The following is a 12,221-nucleotide window of genomic DNA, read 5'->3' on the forward strand; positions in this document are numbered from 1 at the left end:
AGCACACAAACACGGCGGAATCCGACATTGCAGATGAAACTTTTACATTTGTCTGAATGGTTGATTTGTCGGCGACTCGTGATAAAAGCCCCTCCGGCGTTTGATGACGCCGCACCGTCAATAATGCAGGCCGTGCTTATTTTTACACCGTATACCTTTTATCGCAAGTCACAATCGGAGAAATTTGCCCGCATTTAAAAGGTTTGCACGGCCGATGCATCTTTTAGTATTTGCGAGTGTTTTAGCTTTTACTTCTGTAGGTTGGAACGCAAAGCATTTGAAAGGTCCCGCTCGACGGTTGGCGTCACCTTTGTCGACAAAGTTTTTGCACATTTGGATTCAAAAAGTCCATTCTTGCACTTTTAGACGTCGCAATCATTTTCGTTCCCTGTTCTATGGTTGTCATCATCACACATTGCCAACTGTCTCCCTTTCATCCCAGTCAAACGCCTCAACCCCCGACCCCCCCCTCCTTCCAAGCCTTCCAGTCGTCTTCTTCTTCTTCCCACCTCCCTCCAGCTAACCCGTAGATCCCTCAAGACGCCAACATGTCACGGCTGGTATGCTAATGCGGCTGCGGCATATGGCTTCATTGCTTATTTAAGCTCAGCCGAACGCGAGACAGACCGCAAAGCGAGCGACTCAACCCGTCCTGGGCTCGGCGCCCGCTTTGCGGATGACGCCGCGATGATCTGTTAATGAGACTCAAGTGCGATGGCAATCAGCTCAACACACCGGGCGGGATCAGCTACCGCAAATCCGATAAAGAGAAGGTTACGCCTGCAAAAGGTGTCGCAGAGCTAGTTGTTTTTTTTTTAAGTGACTGACGAGCAGGCTTTGGCGGGCCGTCCCGACCCGAGCCGACCCGTCACGCTGCGCTGAGCAATCCGTCACTCTGATAGTATCGCTTTATTTGATGATTGCGAGGCTGCGACCTTGCCCGTCTGGCAAATGCGATGTCACGCGAGTGACGACTGCACTGCGGGTGTCCTGTCGCCGCAGGGGAGGTGGGAAAAAAAACAAACAACCTCAAATCATCACTTGGAGACACCAAAGTGGGGAGCTTGTCAGACAGACGCTTTATCATTTCCGAACCCAAAAAATCATTTCAAAATTTTTAGGGAGGGGCTGCAAAGGTCTTTGTGTATAATAATCTGTCATTGTGAAATTCATAAGGACTCATATCGGTTCTTGGTATTGGTACCGGTGAGTGTAAGAATCTTTCTTCTTTTTTAGGACCGGTCATTATCTTTTAGGGGAACATTTTTGGAAGGAAAAGGGCAGGAAAGTTGCCGCCTTGCCACTAACAGACGCAAATGAACACGTTTCTTCTTGTTCTCTAGCCAGAAGAACGCAGTGAAAAGGTCTTGTCAAGGTTGTCTTCCTCAGACTTAACCTTTCGGACCTCGGCTAAGTGCGGCATGTCTCTTCCCGCAAAGAAAGAGGAAAAATAAATTTTGGCAAACAGATGCAACAAGATGGCGTCAAAGCACTACATGAAGCTGAGCAACAGTTTGAGTAAGTCAATTTTCGTTTTAAAAAACATTTGGCATCCGCCGCCCCCTCCCAAAAACAAAACTTCCTTCCTCCAAGGCCTTCAAATATATTCAAAATAGCGGAGGATAAAAGCGGAAATTAACTTTATTTAAAATGTAAATTTGGTGCATTCCTTTAAGCGCACGGCCATTTTCACGCACTAGTTGGCAGACATGAAAGGAAGCAATTATTTCTAGAAAGTTCAGAGCCAGGAAAAAAAAAAGATTAACACCGTTCTTGATTTGTACTTTGGAAAGATTCCCAAAATGTGAAAGTAAACACTTAAAGATGTCGCGAGGAGTCGACTCTCCATTAGCGACACGTGCGCAGCCCTTCAGAACAAACAGAAATAAACGTCTCCGAGGAGCGCGCCTCACTTGATATCGTGTCATTGCCGGTGCGTGCGTCAGAGAAACACATTAAAAAGACATTTCTAAAGAGAACTTGAAAAAGCGCCACCGCGTCAATGTTTGTTCACCTCCGAGCGGCGGCGGGCGACGCTCTTTACCGTTACAACCACGCTTTAAGAATGACAAGCTGTAAAAAAGACTCACCGTCCAGCCGCCTCCGTCCGTGGTCATGTCGCAGTAGACCTGAAAGCCGCTGGGATGATGAATAGGGAATATCGAATAGATGCCGTCCTCGCGCTGGCCGCTAGCGTATAGGTCGCTGCAATCGCGAGGACGCGAGCCTGAAAAGAGGAAAAGAGAGACTTGAGCAAGAAAAAAAAAATCTCTCCATCCATCCATCCAGCGAACTAGCTACCTAGCTAGCTAGCTAGCAAGCAAGCTATCCTACTAAGTCACTGTTATTCACCCTACTCATGGGCCTGATGTGTAATAAACGTTCAAAGGGTGTTTCATAGTCGATAGGCAGCGTTCGCGTCGTCAACAAACTTTTTTTGTTTTGCCATCCATTTCCTTTCATTTCTTTCTTTGGCTTCTTCCCCCCGCGAGACGAGAAAGACGCTGACGCGGCGCAAAGTCGTTCACGCTGGGTGAATAAGGTCACATTTGATTTATGTTCGCTTGTCTTTTTTCCCGCCGAGCCAAGTTCATGTAAACACACTTCTCTGGCTCGCCCAAGCAATCGCATCCGTCGCCGGCCGCATTTTGAACAGAGGGAAGAAAAAAAAAAAGAACAAAAAGGGATTAATGTGACGCGGATGGATGGAGGAAGGACGGATGGCTGGCGCTCCGCCTGAACGATTTGGAGATACAAAATATAGCTGAGACGAAAGAGTGGAAATAAAGATTCATGGATGAATACATAGATTATGTATCAATAGTCGCCACCCATTCATCAAAGCCGTCTGTTGATTTATCCCCGGCGCTCCCGAAGGTTGGTTTTGTTTTTTCCACGTCTTGTCACGAGCCGCTAACGAGCGCCGACGTTCTTCATCAGAGCGCCCAAATGCTAGCCAAGCGTTTCTCTTCTGGTCATTAGCGACAAAACAAAGACGTCCATCTGGCCCATTTGTACTCACGCTCTTTTCCTTTGTGACAATTTTTGAATATGTCGCAGAAGAAAAACAAAAGTCTTATTCCCACCGGGCGAAGACTGAAAACAGAAACCGAGGCGCTGCATCAGGTCGTGTTGAATTTTGTCGGAATCACCACATCAGTTTTTGTCGACAAAAAATAAAAAGCTAACCCCCGTTGGGGAGGTAAACAGAGCGTAATCATCATAACATAACAAAATCATTAACACTTTGACTAATAAATTGTTGCTGTTAGGCTGTGATCAAAGTTGTCAGAAGCGATCTTGGAATATTTCGTCTGTACGACGACGCTCAGCCGTGAAACGCAGCTTTGCAATGAGCGACAGACAGTGTTCGCACCCACTCCGGCGGACATTTTGTTCCTTTTAGTAAACTGGTGAAAGTTGATCACAGAAGCGATCGGTGTATTTCCACAATCCCGATAAATATTACATTTGATATATCGTCCGCGCTGTGCGACTTGATAAAACATGCATGAGCTGCTTGTCAGATGAGGGCGGGAGAAGGTTCTGCTGCCGCCGCTGCGCTTGGAAGTTGACCTATGAGCCCTGACAGACAGCTGAGCCAACAGGACACCTGCTGCCGGCAGGCTTTTTGTCGAAAATAATGAGAAGGCGCACGCTTTGTGAGACGTTCCCTGACAGGACCCGGCGCCGGCGGTCACGGTGGCGCTGACGATGCGCCCGTCAGCCCGACGTCGGCCGTCGTGCCCGACGTCGGGCTGACGACACACAGAACACCATTCTGTAATGGAGAATAGCGCGGGGGAGGAAAAAAGCAAGGCGGCTGTCAAAGGCAAAGTTTTAACACAAGGTCGGAAATTGCGGCAAAATCTTTCTCGATTTTCTTCTCCGGTCAAAAGCTGCGCCATTTGCTGGCTCAAAGGACTTCATGCTGGGAACCACCCAGGTCAATTTTTGCACGCACAAAACGGGTCGCCTTACCGTTAGCGCAGCCTTTGAAGCGGGTGCCCCTCGCCGGCGCCCTCTGCAGGTCGGCTTTGGTGCGTGCTTTCAGGCCTACGTTTTCCTTCTGCATGGCGTTGAGCGCGTCGCTTACAGAGTTGACCACCTTCACCATGTTCACCTGGCTGTCTGACAGCAGCTGAGGAAATAAAAAGGGGGTTTAAAAATAAAGACGCGGGTGTGATAGAATAAATACACAAAATGAATCAAAGTAAAAAAACACTGCCGAGAATCAAAACCAAAAGCTAAGCTAGAACAATAAACAGACTTGCATCAAGCAAAGACATAAAAAGGGCATCTAAAGTCCTGCGGGAAGCCCAATGATGAATGTGCCATCCCAGCCCCTGGATACCGCCCCCCCCCCTCCCTCCACTGTTGACGAAGGGGGGTCGTTTGGACCCGGCGCCCCAGTTGGCTGGCGGCCCTGCGCCGCCAGGTGTTTGGCTTCCCCTTGTACCGTTGTACATAATTTGGCCCTGGGGTCTGCTAGCTTAATGCTAACACATAATAGGGAACACCACAGACGGGCTTACAAAACTAGCACTCGTACTGCGGTCGTTGAAGCCTTTAAACAATTTGGATATCATCACAAATACTGGCAACGTAAGAAAAACGAGCGTACAACGATACTCTTCTTTATCATCGAATATTACTGTTGCTTATTAGCGACAAATGTGGTTAACTGTATTGGAATAATACCCCCCCTCATTTCTTGAGCCCTCCCTTACTTGATGCGGGCACGTCCACAGCAAGGCAAAAGCTCATCATGGAGTGCGGAGGGGCGGCTCATCAATTAGGACGCTGATGTGATTAGCTCTCGTTAGACACCCTTCACACTGGCTGCCGGGGTAAGTCAGCAGATTCAGTCATTATCAAGTCATTAAACGCTCGTTATCAGCGCTAAATGGCAGCGTATGTTTGGGGTACCGGGGTCCGCCGTACTGTGAGGGCGGCCACGAGTATTCAAGAATCGAGTGCGTGTTTCAAGGTCTTGTATTGGAGAAAATGAACAGTAAGAAACGGACGGGGGTCCAATTCAGAGAGTACAGCAAAGTACTGTGTGTCTCAAGTAGTGTATCTCGAGCACTTTTTGTCCTGAATCTTCTCAGCTGCCCATTTGCTTAATTGTGCGGCTGGCATTTAATCCCCAACGTGACTTTGATGTTTATCCGCCAATGATCCAATTATCATTATCCGCGGTTATTTGGTGGAGCTTTCAAAGTTAATTGCGCCGCGGCGCCGAGCTTTTCTTTGTCATCGTGTCGCCTCAAAGGACCTCGTGTCAGGATCGATGAACGTCTCCGGGCCCAGAGTGGCGCGCGTCGCGACTCGGTCCGGCGCCGTTAATATTCGACCGACGTCCCGCCGAGTTTAGAAGCTGCCATTCGTGTCAAAGTGGACTCTGGTGTTGTGTTTGCTGAGCACTTGATGGGCCCCAAAGGCCGCCATCACTGTGACGCCAAGGCAAACGTTTGCTTTCGACCCCACGATGTGACTCACGGAAGAACACGTTGGCATCAAGAAACACCTCCGAGGAAATCCTAATTTGAAACAACCTGTTACTGTTCTGTTCTAAAATATACATGACATTGCCGTTCCGATACTTTTGGGGGACTGAGCGATCCTTTTCTTTGCTGTTGGAGATGGCGAACGTCTGGGCGATCCGCAGGGGGCCCCTCACAACACACAAGCGAGTCATTGGCGAGGCCGTGCGTCACCGTCCGCATGGCAATCCCGGCCGCAGGTGGCCCATTGATCGCGCGCGCGGCCGGCCGGGAGCGGCGGAAGCGAGCCCCGCACGCCCCAAAGACGCCATCAATCGTCTGGGATGATGCGGCGGCGCCGTCGCCTCTCGCCCACTATTGGGACAGGGACTTTTTGTTTGGGCCGTGCGGATCGATTGCCATTAGCGGACGACGAGGCGTGAAAAATAGCAACAGAGAGCCGGAATAAAATCCAAATTTGAAGGCCAAAGCTCCTCCTCCTTCCTACCTGTATGAGGCGCGCTTGCTCCGACTGCAGCGTGTTGAGGTCCTGGCCCAGGCTTCCCTGCCCCCGGCGCAGCGCCTCGTAGTCCATCTTGAGCTGCCCGGCGTGCGCCGACAGCTTGGCCACCTCCTCGGCCAGGCTGACGAGCAGCGCGCGGTCCTGGCCCTTGACCGACTTGAGGTCCGAGTCGTGGTCGGTGAGCGAGTGCAACAGCGAGGTCTGCACGCCCTCCAGCCGCAGGAAGTTGCCGCTGTAGTCGGGGCAGTTGGGGTCGATGAAGATATTGACGCGGGAGCCGTCGCCGCGCTCCACCGTCACCAGCGCGTTGGCTTCGTCCTGGTTGGTGGAGATGTGCGGCAGGCCGTCCGACATGGGCGGCGCTTGGTTGTGGTTCATGAAGAGGATGGTGCCCGTCACCGTCACGGCCAGCAGGACGGCCACGAAGAGCAGGATGGTGCACAGCAGGTAGCTGCAGCTCATCCGCTGCCGGGAGAGGACACACAAAAAAACATGTCAAGGGACGGGAAATGTTGATGTGTTGTGATAGGAATCTCGAAAAATATTTTTCATTCAAAATCCATCCAAAAACAGCCACGTCTTCTGCCAACAACAACAAGCTGGGCGAGCTCCAAACAGGAAAAAGCTTACGTCTTTCGGAAGCTGTTAACCAGACCGTAAAATGGCCGCCTCTTTGGCCTTTCACGACTGGCCTCGATTTTCTGTCAGATGGGCGGGAGCGGATACGAGGAGGCGTCGGGGCCCCGCGCTCGCCGTGATTACAAGCTCGGCGGCGATGAATCTGCGCATGATTTCTTATTATTGCTGGGAGGATGAACGAGGAGCGGAAATGTGCTGTGTTTGTTTAATGTTGTGGATGTGCAAGCGTCCGTGCGAGAGGTGGCGGGCTTATTAATATGCAAATGAGCCGCCCGGGCGCAGGGCGGCGCGCTAATAGACGGCTAACGGTAAATGCTTTATGACGAGAGAGCTTTATGGTTTCTTTAATGTGCAGAAAATCAATTGGCTTGTGCGGGAAGCTAACAAATGAGCCACACAAATTATACTCATGAAAAAATGATGCAAGGTCACTTCCGTGCGAGCAAAAAAACAAACAATTCCGCACTCTCGTCCGCCGACACCCACGGCATTCGCCAGGCGAAGCCCTACGTTTCAAAACGAAAGCCAACACTAAGGAGCGCAACTATTTGGGATTTCACGTTTAAAACCAGACATTGGAATTCTAATCGTCAAGACAGATTTGAAATCCTGGCCCAAAAAAATCAGAAAAATGTATTTGATTCTAAATTGAGGTTATCAAACTGCAGCTCTGCTGTCGTGCCACGACTTGAGCATCTCGCATCCGCCGCTGCTAATGTCCTCACCGCTGCAGACGTTAGCAGAGTTTGCCTGAGCTTTATTGCCGGCGGGCCCGCCGAGACATCAACGGGGGCCATCAGCACAGCGGCGCCGCAGTAAACATTCATTGCCTGCTCGCTGGGCCGTTACGCTAAAAACAGAAAAAGATATACAGCGACTCGCGCTCCGCCGCTCATACGCACCAAGAGCTCGTCCGCTTTCACGCAGATGCCAGCGCACGAGGCTTTGCGCTAATTTCATCTCCGGTGAAAGGCGAGCGGAGGGTGATTCAGAAAGACTACGTTGTACTTTTAAGTCTACTTGGAGCTGAGGTGTCACGATAGCTAATTTAAAAACAGCGGCCACTAGGGGGACGGGCGCAAGACCCATTTAGACGATCCGCAGAGCTGCGTCGGCCCAATTTCAAATAATGCATGTATTGAAATGACACTTTATTATGCCTCGCTCGCTCGCTCAATCACGGTCTTTGAACGAACAAAGTAGAAGCACTTTAAGCTTGGCGAAGGCTGAAAGGCTCGATGTTAATTAAGCCAATTTTGCGTTTATCAGCAGGTAGTAGGTGCCTTAAAAGCCACTGAGCTGTAAAAAAAACAAAAAAAAATTGGCTCATTTACAAAAACTGTTTTAGTTAGCCAAAGTGACAAGTGCAGGGGAAAAAACAAGATGATTTAATAGCCAACAAGCCTGGCCATCCCCTCGAGCAACTTTCTACGTTGACCCTTCAGACGGAGCCTGGGGGGGAAGCCAAGGGCCCTTCAACTAAAAACCGTCGAAAGCCCACGCAACGCCAACAGCCTATTAATTTTTTCGGGGAAATGAACCTCTCGACTTTATCAGCGTGGGGCCACTAATAGGGAATGCAACGAGGGGGTCGGAGTGGGCCGATCGCTAGAAAGTCCACATTGCCTTGATCTTCATCAACAGAATTGATTTTGCAAAAATGAAGCTAGCCGTAGCGACGGGGGAGGGCGGGCCTTACCTTGGCCGGCGTCTCCCGGGCGCTTTCCGCGTCGGACCAGCGATGTTTGAGCTGCGAGGAGCCGGGCACGCACTCGCAGAACGTCTGCACGGGACAAACACACAGCATTTGTTGTGCGTTGTTGTGACGCTAAGTTAACGTATGTCCTCGTTAATGCCGTTTGTTAGCTTCTTTAGCTAAGTGAAGATAGGAACTTTGTTTTATTGCTGCTGATTCTTCTCTCGGTTTTTAGAGAAGTCTACGGGGTCCAGAAAGGTTAATGAATTGTACTCGACGATTTCTTTCAGCACGACGTCTTTGAAAGCACCTGGAACGGTGCAATGAAAAGCATCATTTGTGAAAAGTGGGCCGTGCGTCTTTGGCCCTGCAACGAAATGATTCACTTCAAAACTCTGAATGAACGTACATAAGATCTTTATCCCGCTTACTTACAAGGCCGACTTAATGAGGTGGCTTACGTATGCGCTAACACAAAGAGCAAAGCGATAAATGAAACCAAACGAGTCCGACGGTGGAGTTTGATACTCGACTTTGTCGAGCGTCGCTCCCACTGTCACCGTTTCTGCAGCTCCTGGCTTAGTTTGTATTTCGGAGACGTCCTTGACTGGCCATTAGAATTCTGCGCTTCTTCTCCTTCCGCTTTATCTCCTTTCAGTTCCAACTTACAAATAACACAGCGACAGCCTCGCCTTTAAGTTCCTCGCTCACAGCGATGCCGCCTTCATAGGTTGGAGCGCCAAAGGGGGCTGACAAACGACTGCGACGGCGCGTCTCGAACACGCCGGCGGTGATGGCGGCAAACGCAAGATGGCCGCTAATGCGAGCTGGCAGCGGCGGCGGGGAATCATCTGGTACAATTTTTTGACAATGAAACGAAGGCTTTTTGCAGGCATCGGCAATTTACTCGAGGATCAATTTATCTGATGTCAGCTGAGCTACATTATGGAATGATTGTCACGTAAATCAAATTTGGACGAATTTGTGGGGCATCGTGGCAATAACGCCGCACCCCTGCCCGTGACGCTAACATTGCCAGTGCTTTTTATTCCCTCCTTGCAGAGGATTTACACCTAATGGAAAAATTGTCATGTTCGCCGCGTCCTCACTGAAACGCCATGGAGCCCGCTGGACAAAAAAAAAAAAAAAAGAAAAGGCTGAAACTCAGGCACAGCTGTGACCGAACGTGTACGTGCGTACGTTCTCAATGAACAAGTGGCATGCTAGCACTGAAATCCTTCGAGCCAAAACAAAATGTCGCCGTTTCTTTTATGCGTCGTCCTTGGCCTTGAACTGTGCGTGTGTGGATGTAAGCGAGGTGCGTTTAATCCCACTGTTGCTCGAGCTGATGGAGTGCGAGACGGCCGGGGAGGCTTTGCGTACGTTAACCAGCGGGCCGACTAATCACTTAACGCAGTGGCGCCGCGTACAATCAAATGGGACTTGTATAATGATGTTTTGAATGTATCATCAGGAATAACGGGATATTTCTTTTTTCTGCAAATTGTACTGGTGAAATTGTTGATTTTGTGGAAATGGAAGTAGATTGAATGGTGATTTTTTTGGGGGGAAATTTAACAATAGCTTGCAAGGAGTGAATTTTGGGAACGTGTTGAAATCGAAATGATGTTAATCGCATGAGTGACATGTAAGTGGATGCGCGTCAAAATAATGGGAAGAAAAAAATAACCAAGCAATTTCAGCAATAATAAGGCCGAGGAAGAGGAGGCATGCCGGAGATGAGCTCAATCTTATGAGACAAATTACCTACTCGACTCTCCACTGCCTGTCCTTGGAGCTTACAAAGCAATCGGCCACACACACACACACACACATACACACAGTTGTTATAAAGGGTTCACTCATCGTATGCGGGGGTCACAGAGTTCACTTTTAAGCTTTTTTTGGGCTTCGTTTGAAACATTAAATACGACGCCGGGCCACACAAATAAACTTGACTTGTCCTGACTGGGAAATTAAACTTTCATCCAAACAATGGCAAGAAACAAGATGGCAGACAGGGAGAAGCCGAGTGGCTTTAGCGTGTACATTTGCACATGTGTCGGCGCTCGTACATAATGTTATGTTAAGAAGGCTGACGAGTGTGTGCGTGCGTGCGTGCGTGCGTGCATGTGTGTGTGAGGATGGGAGCATCGAGTGGAGGCGGGGGGGTGCGTGTCGCAGTGCAGCCACCTTGCAGATTGCTGCTCGGGGCGTGAAGGCAGTTGCGTGTTTGTGCGTGTGTGTGCGCAAGCTGTGCTATTTGTCTTTGTCTACGTGGCCTTCTCGCGCGGGTGTGCGCGTGTGTATTGGTGCGCCTGACTTGGTGTGAAGACTTGTTGACGTTGTGACCTTGGTTGGCAAGGAGATCCAATTTTGATGCTGATGGCACGCAACAAATATGCTGTCTGCTCTTTTACTCTTATTCCGTGTGTGTGTGTGTGTGTGTGCATGTGTGCGTATGGCGTGACTGGAGGCCTTGCTGCCTGAGCGCTATCGGGTGCTAAGTGCCCAATGTTTGCCCCCGTTTCCTCCGCCTCCAGGGGAAGTCTCGCTACATCAGATTGTGGGTCGTCTCAGGTCCCAGGAAAAAAATGGAAAAAAATACAACTTTTTTTTTGTTGTTGTTCCTCCTACCACACAGACGAGTTTTTTCTTTTTTTTAAACATCCTAGCTGAAGATTTAGACTATTTTTTGTTCGCTGGTATGTGAACATCAGGTGGAAAAAGTCAGTCTTGCTCACATACACGAAAGCGGGGCAGATATAAATATTTACGTGGTTTCATTTCACACCAGTAAGTAATTATAGTACTAAAAGTCCATTTTCCAAAATATCAAATCCACGGTGTGAGATAAACACCGCCGCGATGCTCATCTACTCTCATCGAGTTTACAAATCAACACATTGGTTCACGTTTAAAAGGTCAATAGGGGACATTTTGGACGCTTGCATTCGTCACGACGAAAAAACGAAGCAACTCACTTCAGGTGGACGGACGGACGGACGGCCCGGTAAGACGGCGAGCGGAAAGCGGGCGTGGACGTTCTTTTAAAAGAAGCAACACATACCGGGAACCACTTAGTGTTTTTTTTCTGACGCGACGTTCTGGAGTAAGGAGATAAAGCCACTTAAATCAGGACAGGACGCTCAGGCAGAGCTCGGCGGGGGAATAGAGTGAGGTGGGGGCGGAGGGGGGGGCATAAAAGGGTGCTTTGTTAGCGTGTGAGAAGGGGAAGCTTTCAAGGCAGCAATTAAGACTCGCTGAGAATGTAATTATTTTTCCCCGAGTGCCAGCAGGCTCCCTGACAAGGTGGCGGGTGACAATCTCCGTACTCAGCAGATTTACGAGGCGCGTAAATGTTTGAGGAGGAATATTCGCAAATATCGTCCTGGCGAGGAAAATGGCAGCAACTGATTTTGGGGTATTTTTGCAAGAGCGCTAACGACGCTCATCGGCACAGGTTCCCTCAGACTCGTGGACGCCTGTTGAACTATGAAGACCCGGGACCACTACACCAGACTGAAGACTCATGTGGTCCACTTAAAAGCCATTAGACCAAGGAGCCATTTATCATCTTCATGGGGACTCGGAGGGACCCTGGAGTGCCTCGGAGTGAAACATTTCAGAGGATAAACCACTTTGCACCTTGTCACCGCTTCTCCCAGGGAGCCCGCGTGAACTCGACTCCATGAGGAATTTATCAGTGTGTCTGTCAGTCAGTCCGGTTACTGTACGTGCGCGTGTGACCCCTGCCAGAAATCCCCAGGGGGGCGAGATTTGACCCGTGACCCCCGGGCTCTAATTGTGACGGGACGCATATGCCGGGATAATTATTCCGAGTAATCTGTTGCCGTGGCGACGTCCCTTGACGTAA

At 49.7% G+C, this 12,221-nt stretch overlaps 1 protein-coding gene across 3 annotated transcripts in view; it reads right to left on the minus strand.

The window, feature by feature from the left end:
* fibcd1b (fibrinogen C domain containing 1b) overlaps positions 1-12,221 on the minus strand; it is a 70,385-nt gene that overhangs the window by 19,427 nt on the left and 38,737 nt on the right. For 2 of the 3 annotated variants that reach the window (XM_049737372.2, XM_049737369.2), the window contains exons 2-5: positions 8,348-8,431; positions 5,995-6,474; positions 3,982-4,141; positions 2,091-2,227 (exon numbers count right to left, since the gene is read on the minus strand). In XM_049737372.2, the coding sequence (XP_049593329.1) occupies positions 2,091-2,227; positions 3,982-4,141; positions 5,995-6,474; positions 8,348-8,431 (861 nt within the window). The remainder of the gene's footprint in view (positions 1-2,090; positions 2,228-3,981; positions 4,142-5,994; positions 6,475-8,347; positions 8,432-12,221) is intronic. The other variant, XM_049737370.2, reaches the window with a different exon arrangement.

Source organism: Syngnathus scovelli, chromosome 13 (assembly GCF_024217435.2).
Source record: "Syngnathus scovelli strain Florida chromosome 13, RoL_Ssco_1.2, whole genome shotgun sequence".
NCBI classification, from domain to species: domain Eukaryota; kingdom Metazoa; phylum Chordata; class Actinopteri; order Syngnathiformes; family Syngnathidae; genus Syngnathus; species Syngnathus scovelli.